Source organism: Haematobia irritans, chromosome 3 (assembly GCF_050003625.1).
Source record: "Haematobia irritans isolate KBUSLIRL chromosome 3, ASM5000362v1, whole genome shotgun sequence".
In the NCBI taxonomy this organism is placed as follows: domain Eukaryota; kingdom Metazoa; phylum Arthropoda; class Insecta; order Diptera; family Muscidae; genus Haematobia; species Haematobia irritans.
In genome coordinates this window covers 17232638-17254039 of record NC_134399.1, presented here as the reverse complement: position 1 = coordinate 17254039, position 21402 = coordinate 17232638, and the positions used below count along the sequence as shown (strand labels likewise).

The 21402-nt window shown below is 27.6% G+C and overlaps 2 protein-coding genes across 6 annotated transcripts in view; both read left to right on the top strand.

Annotated features, from left to right (window-relative positions):
* The window catches only part of LOC142231542 (uncharacterized), a 30830-nt gene extending 14391 nt beyond the window's left edge, over positions 1-16439 (top strand). For 3 of the 5 annotated variants that reach the window (XM_075302173.1, XM_075302174.1, XM_075302176.1), the window contains 2 exons: positions 12942-13038; positions 15967-16439. In XM_075302173.1, the coding sequence (XP_075158288.1) occupies positions 12942-13038; positions 15967-16024 (155 nt within the window). In that variant the 3' untranslated portion in view covers positions 16025-16439. Of the gene's footprint in view, positions 1-5818; positions 5920-6084; positions 6492-12941; positions 13039-15966 lie in introns of those variants that run through there. The other 2 variants (XM_075302172.1, XM_075302171.1) reach the window with 2 other exon arrangements.
* Positions 16440-16593: 154 nt separating this feature from the next.
* Positions 16594-20799, top strand: eIF5 (eukaryotic translation initiation factor 5). The gene is made up of 3 exons (XM_075302170.1): positions 16594-17184; positions 17255-17716; positions 19965-20799. The coding sequence occupies exons 1-3, from the start codon at positions 16972-16974 to the stop codon at positions 20658-20660; spliced, it is 1371 nt and encodes a 456-aa protein (XP_075158285.1). The 5' UTR covers positions 16594-16971; the 3' UTR covers positions 20661-20799.
* Positions 20800-21402: the final 603 nt, after the last annotated feature.

The window sequence follows — 21402 nt, the reverse complement described above, 5'->3', positions numbered from 1 at the left end:
CTATAGAAATAAAATTTTGACAAAATTTTCTATAGAAATAAAATTTTGACAAAATTTTCTATAGAAATAAAATTTATATGAAATTTTGGATAGAAAAAGAATTTTGACAGAATTTTCTATAGAAATAAAATTTTCATAAAATTTTCTATAGAAATAGAATTTTGACACAATTTTCTATAGAAATATAATTTTGACAACATTTTCTATAGAAATAAAATTTTGATAAAATTTTCCATAGAAATAAAATTTTGACAAAATTTTCTATAGAAATAACATTTTGACAAAATTTTCTATAGAAATAAAATTGTGAGAAATTTTTTATAGAAATAAAATTTTTACATTTGGCAATATGAAATATTTATAAGTGGCTCTAAACAGAAAACTGAATTGGAAGCGCCACATGTTTTTGGACAAAAAACTTTGATATTTGAAAGAACCTAAGCCAGAGGCTTGCTAATTCTCTTTTCATTTATCACAAAAGGCGAATTTTCAATAATCGCAAAAGTCGACTTTTCCAAATTTGGTAAAAGCCGTTAAGTCAGAATTTTAAATCTTCCAAAAAAATTAAAATCGTCTTTTATCAAATTTTTAATGTGTCGAAAAATTTGAAAATTTACTATTTAAAATTTTAGAAAAGTATTTGTCATTTCTATAATCCGATATGTTTTTTAATCGTTAAGGTGGATATTAAGTTCGAATTTAGCCACTAAAATCGAAAATTAATCTGCAAAGCAGAATAAAATCATAGCTTTTTTTGGGGCAAATTTTATTATAACTTGATGGGGAATGACCCAAAGCAATAATTGAAATAATTCATTTTTTTAAATGGGCTATTAAAGAAAAGTAATCGTGAATAAGTGGCTATATTAGAGGGATAATGCTAACTTAAGCCGGTGTTTACGGTTAGCTCTGAAATGATCCACATAGAAAAAGTCGATTTAAATAGCTTCTATGTGGGCAAAATGAAACATCAGGAAAATTTCGAAAAGTCGGAAAGACATAATATTGACTTTTTACATTTTTTCAAAGTATCGAAAAGTAAGAAAGTCAACCCTTTTTAAATTTTGAAAGATTCGAAAAATTGGAAAGTGGAATTTGAGTGTACCGAAAAAATTCTTAAAGTTGATTTTCCAAATGTTTGAAATAGGCGATAAATAAAATTTTTGATTTCTTTTGACCGAAAATTTAGTTTTGGACAGAAAATAAAATATGAGAAACTAACTGAAACTGGCCCTCCTCGATTGCCACTCGGCCCAAAATAATCTACCAAAATTTGGAGAAAATTTTACCAAAAAAAACTTATGTTGCAATTTTGTTTTTCTATAGAAAATTTTGTCATTTTTTATATAAAATTCGGTTAAAATTTTGTCAAAATTTTATTTCTATAGTCAATTTTGTCAAAATTTTATTTCTATAGAAAATTTTGTCAAAATTTTATTTCTATAGAAAATTTTGTCAAAATTTTATTTTTATAGAAAATTATGTCCAAATTTTATTTCTATAGGAAATTTTGTCAAAATTTTATTTCTATAGAAAATTTTGTCAAAATTTTATTTCTATAGAAAATTTTGACAAAAAATTTTTTTCTATACACAATTTTGTCAAAATTTTATTTCTATAGAAAGTTTTGTCAAAATTTTATTTCTATAGAAAATTTTGTCAAAATTTTATTTCTATCTAAAATTTTGTCAAAATTTTATTTCTATAGAAAATTTTGTCAAAAATTTATTTTTATAGAAAATTTTGTCAAAATTTTATTTCTATAGAAAATTTTGTCAAAATTTTATTTCTATAGAAAATTTTGTCAAAATTTTATTTCTATAGAAAATTTTGTCAAAATTTTATTTCTATAGAAAATTTTGTCAAAATTTTATTTCTATAGAAAATTTTGTCAAAATTTTATTTCTATAGAAAATTTTGTCAAAATTTTATTTCTATAGAAAATTTTGTCAAAATTTTATTTCTATAGAAAATTTTGTCAAAATTTTATTTCTATAGAAAATTTTGTCAAAATTTTATTTTTATAGAAAATTTTGTCAAAATTTTATTTCTATAGAAAATTTGGTCCAAATTTTATTTTTATAGAAAATTTTGTCCAAATTTTATTTCTATAGGAAATTTTGTCAAAATTTTATTTCTATAGGAAATTTTGTCAAAATTTTATTTCTATAGAAAGTTTTGTCAAGATTTTATTTCTATATGAGTTTGTGAAGTACCTCTTAGTTGGAGCGGAATATTTTGCAAAATCTACCAAAACGTCAAGAATTGCAATCCACCAAACATTAAAAAATCTACCAGTTTTGGTAGAATTTTACTAATTGTGGCAACCGTGGTCAACCACCACTCATTTTTTTTGTGTATATCTTACAAAAAAAAAACACTAATCATGTGCTCTAATCGTAGTCACTGTTCTAATACCAAAATCTTTTTTTTGTTTGATTGATTGATTCAATTTCACCCCCTCCCCCCGCCAAATAGTTTAATCGTATTTTCCTCTAGTGATTTTATTGTTCGTTTCCATAGTGCTTTTATTTTTTTGTTTTTGTGGTTATTTTTCTGTACCATACCCCGATTTTACACACAAAAGTGTGTGACATAAATGCATAACACACAAAAAGGTGGCAAAAACAAAAAACAGACCGGTTTTTTTAGTCAACATACAGAGGCAATGAAAAAGACGTAGAAAAAATGACATAACAAAATTTAGCAATCATCCGTAGGGTAAACTGGCTGGGCACAAACGAAGACATATGCGGTTGAAAATGTAATAATAGACCCTAAATTGATCGTATGTAAATATTAAATACTTGCTGGCCGAAGCTATGTTAAAGTAATGGTAGTTCACAAATGTATGGAACTGTATAGAACAGATGTTTTTTTACGTTTTTTTGTTTAAGAAAAACACTAAACATAAGTAATTATACATTTCTAAAAGAAAATCTGCTTCGTTTTTATCCGAATTTTTCCCGTTTTTGCCGAACATCGTCTTCGATTTACTGCTTCGTTCAAGATTTCTACAAGGAAAAATGCATTTGAGTATTCTAACAGAGTTTCAAAAGCAATTATTAAGTATTTAGTTATGGAATTTCATAAAGTATGAATTAAAAAAAAAAAAAAAACTCACCTATGTCATACACAGCAAATTTCCCTATCAAACAAATCAGCATCTTCAATTCCTATAGATTCAGCATCTTAAATGGTTATAGGGATTAAGAGCTGATGTTAGATTTATAATTGCATTTCATCAAGGGTATAACACTTTCTTGAAGTTTCTTGCGTTTCCTAACTCTCTGAGAATCTCTCACTGTCGTCTCTTTGTTTCAAAGAAGAGAGAATCCCTAATTGCTTGGCAAAAAGAGAACATTATTGTTGCTCGTTTTTTTTATTTTACCAAAAAAAAAAAATAATGCATAAATGGCTGCATCAAATTATAAAATGTGCCAATAGTTACTCGTATGTTTGCCGTATTCTTTGGACCATTTTGGAGTTTGCGCAATTAAGTCGGTCAATTATTGGGAATACCAAACACAGACATGTTTTTCTAGAACATATCAGAGAATCCGAAAAGCAAATATGAGCAAAAACTAAAAAAAAACATTTCTGTGTATGTGGAAAGGCACTGATATTAAACTATTGCAAGGAGTCACAGACTCCATAGCATCCATAGAATTAGTAGCAAAAGGGGCCAAAAAAGTTCCACACAAATTTTATTTTTATAGGAAATTTTGTACAAATTTCATTTCTACAAAAAAAATTTGTCAACATTTTATTTTTACAGGAAATTTTGTTAAAATTTTACATCTATAGAAAATTTCGTTAAAATTCCCTTCTATAGAAAATTTTATCAAAATTTCATTTCTATAGGAAATTTTGTCAAAATTTCATTTCTATAGGAAATTTTGTCAAAATTTTATTTTCTATAGGAAATTTTGTCAAAATTTCATTTCTATAGAAAATTTTGTCAAAATTTCATTCCTATAGGAAATTTTGTCAAAATTTCATTTCTATAGGAAATTTTGTCAAAATTTCATTTCTATAGGAAATTTTGTCAAAATTTCATTTCTATAGGAAATTTTGTCAAAATTTCATTTCTATAGGAAATTTTGTCAAAATTTCATTTCTATAGGAAATTTTGTCAAAATTTCATTTCTATACGAAATTTTGTCAAATTTTCATTTCTATAGGAAATTTTGTCAAAATTACATTTCTATAGGAAATTTTGTCAAAATTTCATTTCTATAGAAAATTTTGTCAAAATTTTATTTTCCATAGAAAATTTTCTCAAAATTTCATTTCTATAGGAAATTTTGTCAAAATTTCATTTCTATAGGAAATTTTGTCAAAATTTAATTTCTATAGGAAATTTTGTCAAAATTTAATTTCTATAGGAAATTTTGACAAAATTTTCATTTCTATAGGAAATTTTGTCAAAATTTCATTTCTATAGAAAATTTGGTCAAAATTTTGTTTTCTGTAAAAAATTTTGTAAAATTTTCTCAAAATTTCATTTCTATACGAAATTTTCTCAAATTTTCATTTCTATAGGAAATTTGGTCAAAATTTTGTTTTCTGTAGATAATTTTGTCAAATTTTCTCAAAATTTCATTTCTATACGAAATTTTCTCAAAATTTCATTTCTATAGGAAATTTGGTCAAAATTTTGTTTTCTGTAGAAAATTTTGTAAAATTTTCTCAAAATTTCATTTCTATAGGAAATTTTGTCAAAATTTCATTTCTATAGGAAATTTTGTTAAAAATTTCATTTCTATAGGAAATTTTGCCAAAATTTCATTTCTTTAGGAAATTTTGTCAAAATTTTGTTTTCTATAGAAAATTTTGTCAAAATTTCATTTTTATAGGACATTTTGTCAAAATTTCATTTCTATAGGAAATTTTGTCAAAATTTCATATCTATTGGAAATTTTGTCAAAATTTCATTTCTATAGGAAATTTTGTCAAAATTTCATTTCTATAGAAAATTTGGTCAAAATTTTGTTTTCTGTAAAAAATTTTGTAAAATTTTATCAAAATTTCTTTTCTATACGAAATTTTCTCAAATTTTCATTTCTGTAGGAAATTTGGTCAAAATTTTGTTTTCTGTAGATAATTTTGTCAAATTTTCTCAAAATTTCATTTCTATACGAAATTTTCTCAAAATTTCATTTCTATACGAAATTTTCTCAATATTTCATTTCTATACGAAATTTTCTCAAAATTTCATTTCTATAGGAAATTTGGTCAACATTTTGTTTTCTGTAGAAAATTTTGTCAAATTTTCTCAAATTTCATTTCTATTCGAAATTTTCTCAAAATTTCATTTCTATACGAAATTTTCTCAAAATTTAATTTCTATAGGAAATTTTGTCAAAATTTCATTTCTATAGGAAATTTTGTCAAAATTTCATTTCTATAGGAAATTTTGTCAAAATTTCATTTCTATAGGAAATTTTGTCAAAATTTCATTTCTATAGGAAATTTTGTCAAAATTTTTCCTTTAAAATTTGTTTGGACCTACCTCAAATAATAAAACAAAATACTCGCGAAATTATATACATTTTCGCTTCGATACCGGAACTAATACCTACCGGCCGTAACTCCCATTTTTTTATTTGCTCCTAGCAATATGCTTCAACTGTATATATGTATTGTGTGTATTTGAAATTTGTATTTAAAGAGAACACAACAAATGCTAGGATAACGACCACGCAAGAGAAACCTACCTCAACGAAAAAGTAATGAGAGCCCATTTGAGCCTGAGAGATGTTGAGTAGTTATAAAGGCTCTTGGCCTTTATACATACTCCCTAAAACTATGCTACATCAGGACACCTAATTGTCAGTCTTTTCAAAGAGCTTGGCGTGTGTAAAACCTTCGGCAAAAGCGATACAAAACGTCCGCAAGAATTTCTGTTTTATCCAAGTATACACATAAATGCAAGACCAGTAGTTTGCTCTACATATGTATAGCAGTGAAAAGGATTTTTAAATTTTATTTTCATAGAAATTTCAATAGAAAATAAAACATTGACTTTTCTTTCATTAAAATCAAAAACACAATTCTAATTGAAATTTCTATAAAATATCTTAAACCAGCAAAAACAAAAAAACGACTTGGTTATAAACGTCACAAACCGTGAAGTATTGCGTGAGGGCGTGCAACTTTAATATTTGTGTGTGTGTGTGCTACTGGTGCCCGACCAACCGTTACCGTTTCTCCAATTCTTTTGGGAAATAATTTCATATTTTTTTTTACCCAGTTAAGCGATAGCGAAAAATAAACGTTATAATATATACAAGGCAAGGCATTTTTTGGAAAAAAAACAAGCGGAACTATTTACGACCTGTACAGAATTTTCTCTTTCACATTTTGCAAATTTATCTTGGACGCGTTGAGGAATTTGTTGGCGAAAACAGAGCATCATCATCATATGGTGGGCTCTTTGTCATTATTACAATTTTTGGTGTCTTACGCCTACCATAAGCCAAATACAAGTAAGTTTCCGAAAAAAGAGAAAAAAGAACCTTTTTTTCTCACACAACTCATCCAGTTTAATTCTTTATTTTTTGAAATTATTGATTTTCTTTTTATACAGCATCATTCTCGCCTCGTATTTTGAAATTTTGCATTGTCCATGACAAGGAAACCTTTCATTAAGTACATGTAGATATATTTGTGTGTGTGTGTGTGCGAGTTGTGTGTTTTCTCAACAGCTATCCATCATTTTATGACCTCGTAGCAAAGCCTTTTTCCTGACGTGGATATAAGTTTGCATAGCACTTTTATAGTCTCGCATTTGGTTAGGGGGGTCTTGTTTGGTATTCTATAAAATCTTTAATTATTATGCAGTATATTTTATATAGTATTTATTCCATCATGAGAGCCTTATGAACTGACCTTACTAAATTTTAAGTGTACTTAGTGTTGTGAACATTTATACGCTTCCATATTATTTGTTAGTTCTAAATATTTTGTTTTAAGACCCTTCACCATAGGATGGTGGTTTTATTAAATATGTCTTTCTGTTTGGAACATATCGATATATGGGTATCAAAACCCCCTATCGTGGTGAAATTCTGAGTCCGTCCGTTTTTTGAGTAAAGCCGGCCCACCATATAAACGGATACCCCCCAATTTTGATTTTTTTTGAGCCTCTATACTTTTTAATGGAAGTTCGAAATGCGATGTCAGTAACTTTAACTGCCTTGAAAATTTGGTTGATGAGTATGACATTCAGTGGCAAAAAGGTGCCATCACTTGAAGAAAAAAAGTGGCAAATTTGTGGCTCAACGGTCATACTGACTCTTGTAAATTTGCCACTTTTTTTAAGCGGTTGTGCTTTTATGCCAATTTTTTTCTTGTGCCACTAAATGTAAACATTTTTACATCTTACTGCCACCTTTTCATCATAGTGTGCCAGTTTTTAAGTAAATTTATACTGCAAAATTTTTTTTATACATTTTGAACCCAAATACTTTTGTTAGGACACCGAATATAATCGGTAGGACACCGAATATAATCGATGTCCTAAAAAATAATCGATTTTATTACTCAAATAACAGTTTGGCTGATAAGTCCCCGGTCTAACAAAGAAAAACACATTTTTTTTGTCAAAATTCGTTTTTATTATTCAACATAGTTCCCTTCAAGAGCGATACAACGATTATAACGACCTTCCAATTTTTTGATACTATTTTGGTAGTACTCCTTCGATTTTGCCTCAAAATAGGCCTCAGTTTCGGCGATCACCTCTTCATTGCAGCCAATTTTTTTTTCCCTGCGAGCATCCTTTTGAGGTCTGAGAACAAGAAAACGTCGCTGGGGGCCAGATCTGGAGAATACGGTGGGTGGGGAAGCAATTCGAAGCCCAATTCATGAATTTTTGCCATCATTCTCAATGACTTGTGGCACGGTGCGTTGTCTTGGTGGAACAACACTTTTTTCTTCTTCATATGGGGCCGTTTTGCCGCGATTTTGACCTTCAAACGCTCCAATAACGCCATATAATAGTCTCTGTTAATGGTTTTTCCCTTCTCAAGATAATCGATAAAAATTATTCCATGCGCATCCCAAAAAACAGAGGCCATTACTTTGCCAGCGGACTTTTGAGTCTTTCCACGCTTCGGAGACGGTTCACCGGTCGCTGTCCACTCAGCCGACTATCGATTGGACTCAGGAGTGTGGTGATGGAGCCATGTTTCATCCATTGACACATATCGAGAAAAACTCGGGTGTATTACGAGTTAACAGCTTCAAACACCGCTCAGAATCATCCACACGTTGTTGTTTATGGTCAAATGTGAGCTCGCGCGGCACCCATTTTGCACAGATCTTCCGCATATCCAAATATTGATGAATGATATGACCAACACGTTCCTTTGATATCTTTAAGGCCTCTGCTGTCTGGATCAACTTCATTTTACGGTCATTCAAAATCATTTTGAATGAGGACGGAGGATGTTCACCGTCCTCCGTTCTCATTTCACCACGCTAGAATTTTGCATACCAATCAATTATTGTTGATTTCCCTGGGGCAGAGTCCGGAAACTCATTATCAAGCCAAGTTTTTGCTTCCACCGTATTTTTCCCCTTCAGAAAACAGTATTTTATCAAAACACGAAATTCCTTTGTTTCCATTTTTCACAATAACAAAAGTTGCTTCACAAAAGACGCTCTATCTCACAAACTAATTGACATACAGACATCAAATTTTGACACGAATCATTTGAAGGTTGGTTAATATGCATTTAATACTAGCGACGCCATCTATGTGTCAGACCGGGGATAAGTCCCCAACCTGTTATAGAAAATTTTGTCAAAATTCTATTTCTATAGAAAATTTTATCAAAATTTTATTTCTATAGAAACTTTTGTCGAAATTTCATTTCTGTAGAAAATTTTGCCAAAATTTCATTTCTATAGAAAATTTTGTCAAAATTTTATTTCTATAGAAAATTTTGTCAAAATTTTATTTCTATAGAAAATTTTGTCAAAATTTTATTTCTATAGAAAATTTTGTCAAAATTTTATTTCTATAGAAAATTTTGTCAAAATTTTATTTCTATAGAAAATTTTGTCAAAATTTTATTTCTATAGAAAATTTTGTCAAAATTTTATTTCTATAGAAAATTTTGTCAAAATTTTATTTCTATAGAAAATTTTGTCAAAATTTTATTTCTATAGAAAATTTTGTCAAAATTTTATTTCTATAGAAAATTTTGTCAACATTTTATTTCTATAGAAAATTTTGTCAACATTTTATTTCTATAGAAAATTTTGTCAAAATTATATTTCTATAGAAAATTTTGTCAAACTTTTATTTCTATAGAAAATTTTGTCAAAATTTTATTTCTATAGAAAATTTTTGTCAACATTTTATTTCTATAGAAAATTTTGTCAAAATTTTATTTCTATAGAAAATTTTGTCAAAATTTCATATCTATAGGAAATTTTACTCAAAATTTTATTTCTATAGAACATTTTAGTCAAAATTTTATTTCTATAGAAAATTTTGTCAAAATTTTATTTCTATAGAAAATTTTGTCAAAATTTTTGTTTCTATAGAAAATGTTGTAAATTTTTTTTGCTTTAGAAAATTTTGTCACAATTTTATTTCTATAGTTTTTTTTGTCAAAATTTTTATTTCTATAGAAAATTTTATCAAAATTTTATTTCTATAGTAAATTTTGTCAAAATTTTATTTCTATAGAAAATTTTGCCAAAATTTCATTTCTATAGAAAATTTTGTCAAAATTTTATTTCTATAGAAAATTTTGTCAAAATTTTATTTCTATAGAAAATTTTGTCAAACTTTTATTTCTATAGAAAATTTTGTCAAAATTTTATTTCTATAGAAAATTTTGTCAAACTTTTATTTCTATAGAAAATTTTGTCAAAATTTTATTTCTATAGAAAATTTTTGTCAAAATTTTATTTCTATAGAAAATTTTGTCAAAATTTTATTTCTATAGAAAAGTTTGTCAAAATTTCATTTCTATAGGAAATTTTACTCAAAATTTTATTTCTATAGAAAATTTTGTCAAAATTTTATTTCTATAGAAAATTTTTGTCAAAATGTTATTTCTATAGAACATTTTAGTCAAAATTTTATTTCTATAGAAAATTTTGTCAAAATTTTTGTTTCTATAGAAAATGTTGTCAATTTTTTTTGCTTTAGAAAATTTTGTCACAATTTTATTTCTATAGTTATTTTTTTGTCAAAAAAATTTTTATTTCTATAGAAAATTTTATCAAAATTTTATTTCTATAGTAAATTTTGTCAAAATTTTATTTCTATAGAAAATTTTGTCAAAATTGTTGTTTCTATAGAAAATTTTGTCAACATTTTATTTCTATAGAAAAATTTGTCAAAATTTTTGTTTCTATAGATAACTTTATCAAAATTTTATTTCTTTAGGAAATTTTGTCAAAATTTTATTTCTATAGAAAATGTTGTCGAAATTTTTTTGCTATAGAAAATTTTGTCGAAATTTTTTTGCTATAGAAAGATTTGTCAAAATTTTTTTTTCTATAGAAATGTTTGTCAAAATTTGACTAATTTAGCTTCACTAAATTTCACGACATACACATGGAGCAAATGGATTATTTTAACGCAGGACTTTATTAAAGCTTCATGTCAGCCGTTTTTTTTATTGCTCATAATTGAATTGTTGTTGTTTTATGTTCCAATGTGGTTATCTTTGACTATTATCGCTATTATTATAGGTACACCATTGGTTGTTTTAAAAAGCAATATATGTACTATATTATTTATTTCTTTTTATATTCTCCACCATAGGATGGGGGTATATTAACTTTGTCATTCCGTTTGTAACACATCGAAATATTGCTCTAAGACCCCATAAAGTATATATATTCTGGGTCGTGGTGAAATTCTGAGTCGATCTAAGCATGTCCGTCCGTCCGTCCGTCTGTCCGTCTGTCCGTCCGTCCGTCTGTCCGGCTGTCCGTCCGTCTGTGGAAATCACGCTAACTTCCGAACGAAACAAGCTATCGACTTGAAACTTGGCACAAGTAGTTGTTATTGATGTAGGTCGGATGGTATTGAAAATGGGCCATATCGGACCACGTTTACGTATAGCCCCCATATAAACCGATCCACAAATTTGGCTTGGGGAGACTCCCGGAGCAGCAAAATTCATCCGTTCCGGTTGAAATTTGGTACGTGGTCTTAGTATACGGTCTCTAACAACCATGCAAAAATTGGTCCATATCGGTCCATAATTATATATAGCCCCCATATAAACCGATCCCCAGATTTGACCTCCGGAGACTTTTGGAGGGGCAAAATTCATCCGATACGGTTGAAATTTGGTACCTGATGTTAGTATACGGCCTCCAACAACCATGCAAAAATTGGTCCATATCGGTCCATAATTATATATAGCCCCCATATAAACCGATCCCCAGATTTGACCTCCGGAGCCTCTTGGAGGGACAAAATTCATCCGATCCGGTTGAAATTTGGTACCTGATGTTAGTTTACGGCCTCTAATAACCATGCAAAACTTGGTCCATATCGGTCCATAATTATATATAGCCCCCATATAAACCGATCCCCAGATTTGACCTCCGGAGCCTCTTGGAGGGACAAAATTCATCCGATCCGGTTGAATTTTGGTACCTGATGTTAGTTTACGGCCTCTAATAACCATGCAAAACTTGGTCCATATCGGTCCATAATTATATATAGCCCCCATATAAACCGATCCCCAGATTTGACCTCCGGAGCCTCTTGGAGGAGCAAAAGTCATCCGATACGGTTGAAATTTGGTACATGATGTTAGTATATGGTCTCTAACAACCATGCAAAAATTGGTTCATATCGGTCCATAATTATATATAGTTCCCATATAAACCGTCCCCAGATTTGACGTCCGGAACCTCTTGGAGGAGCAAAAGTCATCCGATACGGTTGAAATTTGGTACATTTTGCCTCTAACAGCCATGTAAAAATTGGTCCATATCGGTCTTTAGTTATATATAGCCGATGACTTATTACACAAAAATTGGTCCATATCGCCAAAAATAATCTACCAAAACTTTATTTCCATAGAAAATTTTGTCAAATTTTATTACTATAGAAAGTTTTGTCAAAATTTCATTTCTATAGAAAGTTTTGTCAAAAGTTTATTTCTATACAAATGTTTGTCAAAATTTTATTTCCATAGAAAATTTTGTCAAAATTTTATTTCTATAGAAAATTTTGTAATCTACCAAAACTTTATTTCCATAGAAAATTTTGTCAAATTTTATTACTATAGAAAGTTTTGTTAAAATTTCATTTCTATAGAAAGTTTTATCAAAAGTTTATTTCTATAGAAATGTTTGTCAAAATTTTATTTCTATACAAATTTTTGTCAACATTTTATTTCTATAGAAATTTTTGTCAAAATTGTATTGCTATAGAAAATTTTGTCAACATTTTACTTCCATAGAAAATTTTGTCAACATTTTATTTCTATAGAAAATTTTGTCAAGTTTTTATTTCTATAGAAAAATTTGTCAAATTTTTATTTCTATAGAAAATTTTGTCAAAATTTTATTTCTATAGAAAATTTTGTCAAGGTTTCATTTCTATACAAAATTTTGTCAAAATTTTATTTCTATAGAAAATTTTGTCAAACTAGATTATATACGTATTTAATCGGCCTTTTTTTGTTTAATATATACCCCGTATGGGCTAACTTACAATTTAGAAGACAGTGTTAAAAAGTTTTACGATACCTTGCCATCGGCAAGTGTTATCGCAACCCAAGTAATTCGATTGTGGATGACAGCCTTTAGTAGAAGTTCCTACGCAATCCATGGTGGAGGGTACATAAGATTCGGCCTGGCCGAACTTACGGCCATATATACTTGTTAATAATAATTGTTGTGCCAAATCTCTAAATCTTTTTGTTTTTTTTTCTATTTAATTACAGAAACACCAGTATACCAGCAAACACCTCCATCTCCCCCTAAACGGAGCAAGTTCGTTAGTTCGTGCATGAATTCACATCGGCGCTATTTAAGTCATAGGTATGTGCATATGTGCTCTTGTCCATAGATATAAGGAAGCAAATAACAGCAGTCAGTGTACAATGTTTCTGGCTCTGATATTAATAGATTAAAATTTTAAAATTGATTTTTATGGCTAAATTATTTTTTTTTTCTCTGACCTAAATATTGCAAAAAAATGCTTATGTTCGAATATCCACTACCACGGGAATGAAAATCAATTCTAAAATCTAGGTGTTCTACTCTCATTATTCGTCGGAATTTTCGTGAATCTAATTCACTAGCATAAATCATGGTGAATGTTCAATTATGTCCGCGATGGATGTATTTCCGATTAAACAAATACTCTTTTGAAATAAAATTTTGACAAAAAATTTGTACAGAAATAAAATTGTTACAAAAAAAATTCTACAGAAATAAAAAAAAAAATTTTACAGAAATAGAAATAAAATTTTGACAAATTTTCTATAGAAATAAGATTTGAACAAAATTATTAGTTTTATATAAAAAAATATTATATTTTATAAAAAAAAATTAAAAAAGATCCTCAATTCCGACCTAGGAAATTTTTGGTGATTTATGAACCAGGTGATTACAGAAGAGTGGAATTTACAAAAGCCAATTTTCCCGTTCGTGGATTTGTCATAATTAGTGAAAATGGAATTGAAGTATGTCTAGTTTTGGGGGCTCAGTGTTATTTCTGTACAAATTTGGAAAACATTGAAAAATTGCCTATTCCAAATTTTGAAAATTGACTTTTTGATTCTTATTACAATCCACCAACATTTCTTTAACTATTTAATATTTGTATAAGTATATTTGTTCTGTTTTCCACATTCAATTAATTTCGAATTTTTTCATAGTTTGCTCCCCGGTGTAAATATTGGTGATTGTGTGGCCATAGAATATTTACGCCTAAAAGTGTGCTTTTTTTTCCACACACACCACGTACAAACTCTCAGCATTCTGCCATGTTTATAGTCACTAAACACGCTATTATTATTTTTTTTATTATTTCGCTATAGCCTTATTTTGCCAAGTAATTTATGGTTTACGGCAGTAAACAATTTCACTTCACATTATATGTTGTTTTTTGTTTTCACACATGCAATATTTATTTAAATGTGGTATAGTAGATGTGGTGGATAAGTTCTTACCATTGTCCGTATATTTGGTTTTATGAACACCAAGTCCTTTACAATTGATAAAAAATGCTTTAATATTTAATTCAATGAGACACCGAAATTGTTATGTTGTAGATATTTGTGTCGGTCAAGGTTATTACCTCCAGGCAGAGTGAGACTTGTTTTGGTCTAATGGGTTTCACTTATGTTATATGGTCGGTGAGGAGAATTTATTCACTTGAATGATATGGGTAATCCATGATGTCTAACTGTATTGACAGTTTTCTGTAAAGAAATAAAATTTTGACAAAAAATTTTCTATAGAATTAAAATTTTGAAAAAATTTTCTATAGAAATAAAAAATTGACAAAAATTTTCTATAGAAATAAAATTTTGACAAAATTCTCTATAGAAATGAAATTTTGACAAAATTTTCTATAGAAATAAAATTTTATCTAAAGTAATCAAATTTTGACAAAATATTCTATAAAAATAAAATTTTGACAAAATTTTCTATAAAAATAAAATTTTACAAAATTTTCTATAGAAATACAATTTTGACAAATTTTCTATAGAAATAAAATTTTGACAAAATTTTCTATAGAAATAAAAATTTGACAAAAAATGTTGACAAAATTTTCTTTAGAAATAAAATATTGAAAAAAAATTTATGGAAATAAAATTTTGACAAAATTTTCTATAGAAATACAATTTTGACAAAATTTTCTATAGAAATAAAATTTTGACAAAAAATTTTCTATAGAAATAAAATTTTGACAAAATTTTTATAGAAATAAAATTTTGACAAAATTTTCTATAGAAATAAAATTTTGACAAAATTTTCTATAGAAATAAAATTTTGACAAAATTTTCTATAGAAATAAAATTTTGACAAAATTTTCTATAGAAATAAAATTTTGACAAAATTTTCTATAAAAATTTTGACAAAATTTTCTATAAAAATTTGGACAAAATTTTCTATAAAAATAAAATTTTGATAAAAAATTTTCTATAAAAATAAAATTTTGACAAAAAATTTTCTATAAAAATAAAATTTTGACAAAATTTTCTATAGAAATACAATTTTGACAAAATTTTCTATAGAAATAAAATTTTGACAAAATTTTCTATAAAAATTAAATTTTGACAAATTTTTCTATAGAAATAAAATTTTGAAAAAATTTTCTATAGAAATAAAGTTTTTATAAAATTTTCTTTAAAGAAATAAAATTTTGACAAAAATTTTCTATAGAAATAAAATTTTGACAAAATTTTCGAAGAATTTTCTATAGAAATAAAATTTTCGAAAATGTTTCTATTTAAATAAAATATTCGAAAAATTTTCTATAGAAATAAAATTGTGAGAAAATTTTCTAAAGATATAATGTGACAAAATTTGCTATAGAAATAAAATGTTGACAAAATTTTCTATAGAAATAAAATTTTGACAAAAAAATTCAATAGAAATAAAATGTTGACAAAATTTTCTCTACAGAAACAAAATTTTGACAAAATTTTCTGTACATAAACAAAATTTTGAAAAAATTTCCACGGAAAAAAAATTTTGACAAAATTTTCCATAGAAATAAAATTTTGACAACATATTTTCTCTAAAAATAAATTTTTGACAAAAAAATTTCTACAGAAATAAAATTTTGCAAAATAAGATTTTTTGTTTGGTAAAATTTTCTCTAAATGTTGGTAGATTATTGGTATACACATTAAATATTTTTTATATTATTTTTTTTTTTTTTTGTGAAATAGTTTTTTCTTTATTCTTGATTAATCTTCCAATTTAATGTCTTTTTTTTTTTTGTACTTTTAGGACTTCAAAATTTTCTAGTAACAGACACCGGAAGCTGCAACCTTTTAGAGAAACGTGAGGCATTCGTTTCAAACCAAATGATTGCCCTCGTATTTTCGAATTTTAAAGCACTATTTTTATAAATATACTAAATGTAAAGAGAAAAATCCACAAAAAAATTTTAAAAATCCATAAAAATACAAAAAAAAAAAAAAATTAACAAGCATAACATAACTTCCCCCACAAAAGGATTGTGTATATTTTGCTTGATTGCAACGAATTAAATTCAAAGGAGACGGAATAAAATTCAAAAGAGGAAAAAGAAAGGAAAATCCAGCCCCAGAAAAGGAAAGGAAAAAGGAAGTTTTAAAACACATCCTTAGCAGATAATCATTTAAATTCGTAGAAACAAATTTTCTCGATTTTGTTCTACACCCACACATAAGTCACTCGTATAGCACGAAGTAGCAATCAACGAAAGAAATATTCGTGAATTGTCAAAAAACAATAAAAATTGTGACATTATCCTCAGATATTGTTTAACGCCACAACATTAAAAACCACAGAGCTACAGTCAAAAAGACTTTCCACAAAAACAAAACAACAGCCAATATAATAAAAACAAACTTCATGAATTTACCAAATATTATAAAACCATATAATAAATCAAAAAATAAACATTTTAACCCTACTACTCAGCAGTTTTTACAGCTGTCAAACTGTTGGACACTAAAGGAACAACCCCATCAACAGCAGCAGCAAAACTTAGCCGCCGCTATTGAACTGATTGAGAACGGTCAAAGAACCATTGGACTCCATGAAAGCCATTTAAGCTAAAGAGCATCATAAGGAGGAATTTGTTGGCTTATAATCTTTGTTTGTACACTGACACGCTCAAAGATCGTTTGATATATCCTTCTGCTATATAGAAGCAAGAGATTTTGTTCACAGCTAAACGGAGAAAGATTTGGTTTCTTTTATTTTTTTGAAAAAAGGCAGAGAGTAACCAAAAAGCCCCCTAGAAAAATGGGTACTGTCAATGTTAATCGCAATGTCACTGACATTTTCTATCGCTATAAAATGCCTAGAATTCAGGCCAAAGTTGAAGGCAAAGGTAATGGTATCAAGACCGTTATTGTCAATATGGCTGATGTGGCTAGGGCCATTGGTAGACCAGCCACTTATCCAACCAAATATTTTGGATGTGAGCTTGGAGCACAAACTCAATTCGATTATAAGGTAAAAAAAAACAAAACTTTGGAATCATTCGTATTTTTTCTATAACCATAATTCCTTTCTTTTCCCTTAGAACGAACGTTTCATTGTGAATGGCTCCCATGATGCTGCCAAATTACAAGACCTATTGGATGGCTTTATTCGAAAATTTGTCTTGTGCCCCGAATGTGATAATCCCGAGACCGATTTGACCGTATCAAACCGTAATCAAACCATTTCGCAATCTTGCAAAGCTTGTGGTTTCCATGGTCTATTGAAGGTTAATCACAAAGTGAATACATTCATTTTAAAGAATCCACCAACTATCAATCCGGCCGCCCAAGGTTCTTCATTGACCGAGGGTAAACGTTCGAAACGTGGCAATAAGAAGAATGGAGAAAATGGTGATGTTGGCAATAATTCGCTTAACAAGAATTCTGATGGTGAATCGGATGGTGGTAATCAGGCCAGTCAAACTGAAGCTGAAATAAGAGATGCTTTACAAGATAAGATTTGCGATGAAGATGCTGACGAATGGAGTGTTGATGTGTCAAAGGTAAAAGGAAACAATGATATGTTATTGGTGTTATTATCAAATGATATTTGTATCAATTTTATATTGTGAAATCCATATCAAACGTCTGGCGGGAATACTAACCACTATACTATCGAGAAAAATTTATATACATATGTTTTTGATAAAAAAATCGATTTTCGGCTTCTATACACGGTTTCCACTGTTGGTAGAATTCTGCCAAAAATGGTTGATTTTTTTATTGTTTGGTAGATTGGTAGAATTCTTGATGTTTTGGTAGAATTTGCAAATTATTCCTCTACCCAAATTGTATATGGGAATAAAACTTTGACAAAATTTTGTATATAAATAAAATTTTGACAAAAGTTTCTATAGGAATAAAATTTTGATAAAATTTTCTATAATTTTTTCCCCTATTCATAAAAACCAAATTTGAGCGAAAAATCCCCAATACTGGTAACACTGGGTATAGGAGCAGTCCGTTTTTCATGCTCAATCACGGGTTTCTACTCGAGCCAAAAAATACCTACCAAAATTTGTAGAAAATTTTACCAAAAAATACCAAACAAAAAAATCTTATTTTGAAAAAATAAATTTTGACAAATTTTTCTATAGAAATAAAATTGTGACAAAATTTTCTATAGAAATAAAATTTTGACAAAATTGTCTATAGAGATAAAATTTTGACAAAATTTTCAATAATTTTTTCTCCTATTCATATAAACCAAATTTGAGCGAAAAATCCCCAATATTGGTAACTCTGGGTATAGGAGCAGTCCGTTTTTGCATGCTCAATCACGGGTTTCTACTCGAGCCAAAAAATACCTACCAAAATTTGTAGAAAATTTTACCAAAAAATACCAAACAAAAAAATCTTATTTTGAACAAATAAATTTTGACAAATTTTTGTATAGAAATAAAATTTTCACAAAATTTTCTATAGAAATAAAATTTTCTATAGAAATAAAATTTTGACAAAATTTTCTATAGAAATAAAATTTTGACAAAAGTTTCTATAGAACTAAAACTTTAGACAAAATTTTCTATAGAAATAAAATTTTGACAAAATTTTCTATAGAAATAAAATTTTGACAAAATTTTCTATAGAAATAAAATTTTGATAAAATTTTATACAGAAATAAAATTTTGATAAAATTTTATACAGAAATAAAATTTTGATAAAATTTTATACAGAAATAAAATTTTGATAAAATTTTATACAGAAATAAAATTTTGATAACAGTTTCTATATACAAAAAAAATAAATTAAATTTTAAGAAATTTTTCTATAGAAATAAAATTTTGACAAAATTTTCTTAAAAAAAAATTTCGAAAAAAATTTTCTATAGAAAATAAATTTTGACAAAATTTTCTATAGAAAATAAATTTTGAATTTTGAATTTGTGTTTTTTTTTGTTTTTTTGTTTTTTTTGTTTTTTGACATAATTTTCTATAGAAAATAAATTTTGACAAAATTTTCTATAGAAAATAAATTTTGACAAAATTTTCTATAGAAAATAAATTTGGACAAAATTTTCTATAGGTATAAAATTTTGACAAAAAATGTATATTGAAAATAAATTTTGACAAAATTTTCTATAGAAAATAAATTTTGACAAAATTTTCTATAGAAATAAAATTTTGACAAAATTTCCTATCGAAATAAAATTTTGACAAAATTTTATGCAGAAATATCATTTTGACAAAATTTTGATAAAAGTTTCTATATAAAAAAATTGAATAAAGTTTCTATATAAAAATGTTAACAAAATTTTCTATAGAAATTAAATTTTGACAAAATTTTCCACTGGCTATAGTGGCAGTCTGTTATTTCTTGCTTACTTAGACTATTCTGTCCAATGTCTTACCACAGATGGTTAACGTCTCTGCTAAATTCCATAATAAGCTCAACGACAAGGAAGCTCCTTTTTCTAGCCGAATCCGTCAATAGAAAGAAAGTCAGGGCTGAGAGAAAATTTTTATCCCCATTCACAAAAAAAAAAAAAAAAAAAAAAACAAGTTGACCGAAAAATCCCTAATACTGCAAACACTGCGTATAGTTACAGTCAATTTTTTCATGTTTCTGCTCAATTCCATATTAAGCTCAACGACAAGGGACCTCTTTTTTTCTAGCCAAATCCGTCTATAAAAAAGAGATCGGGTCTGTGTATTTTTCAAAGTTCTTCGTATTATTTCCCTATTATTTTTTTTATTTTTCTTTTCTTCTCTATTAATAATTTGTGTTTTTGTTTTTTGTCAATTTTCACAGGAGGCCATACGGGCCCGTTTGCAAGACTTAACTGATGGCGCAAAAAGCATGACCATTTCCGATGATTATGACAAAACCGAAAAGGAGCGCATTGATATCTTTTACGAAATTGTCAAAAAGAAGTTGAACGATGGTAAACTTGATACAGTGGCCGAACACAAGGAGTTATTAATTGAAGCTGAACGTTTGGATATAGTCCATAAGGCTCCCTTGGTATTGGCCGAATTGCTATTTACCGAAAATCTAACACAAGATGTGCGAAAACATCGTGTCCTACTATTACGTTTCACCCATAACAATCCCAAGGCACAACGTTATTTGATTGGTGGTATCGAACAAGTCATAGCCCTGCACAAGGATAAGTTAATGCCAAAAGTGGCTGGACTTTTCAAGCTCTTCTACGACTCGGATATTTTGGATGAAAATGTCATTCTAGAGTGGTCGCTAAAGGTCAGCAAGAAATATGTGTCCAAAGAAGTGTCTGCTGAAATTCACGAAAAGGCTAAGACCTTTATACAATGGTTGAAGGAAGCCGATGAGGAATCATCGGAAGAAGAGGATGATGAAGATTCGGAAGTTGAAATTGAATACAATGATAGGGCTCGCGTTGAGCCTCTAAAGGCCGTTACTCAAGTAACCAAAAAAGTTATTGAAGATGATGATGATGGCGAGGAGATTGATATCGATGACATCTAAGTTGAGATGTAGAGATCGATCAAAGAGAAACAATAATTACACAATTTCTTCGTACATCAATAACTATTATCACAGAAAAGAAAAAAGAAAAAAAAAAAAACACGCATACAACAATTATCCCCCCTTCGAAAAAAGCAAAGGCACATTTTTATAACAATTTCATAAAATATATTTTCATTTACCCTAATGCTAACTCCATTTGTTTCACATGCCATTGATAAAAATTTTTGAAATGTTTTCTTTTTCGGTTAAAATTAATTTTTTTTTTTGATTTATTCTATGGTTTCTATTCCCCTGTTCAACATACACCCACCCCCTCTCAAGCAATAGCAAAATCCAATAACGAAAAACTATTATTCCTTTTTCCCCCTCCTTTATGGATAAATGGGCTCTTTGTGTTCTCTTTAATAATAATGTAATTTTTATTATTTTTTTGAATTTTGTTTAACCTTTACATACAACATACAATCATAAAAAAGCAAATAATAAAATAAAACAAAAAAATGTTAAAAATTAAAAAAAAATGCTTGTGGTATTTTAAGCTTTTACCTTTCCATAGTTCCTTTTTGTGTAAACATTTTTTTTTCAAAAACAAGAAAAAATGTTTATTTGCCCAAATTGTTTATAGCATTTCCGCTTCTCTCCATCATTAATGGCTTTTAAAATATCATGACAACAAAAAAAAAAATATGTAATCAATGTTTATTATCTTTTTTATTTGGATTTTCGTTTTTTTTATAAA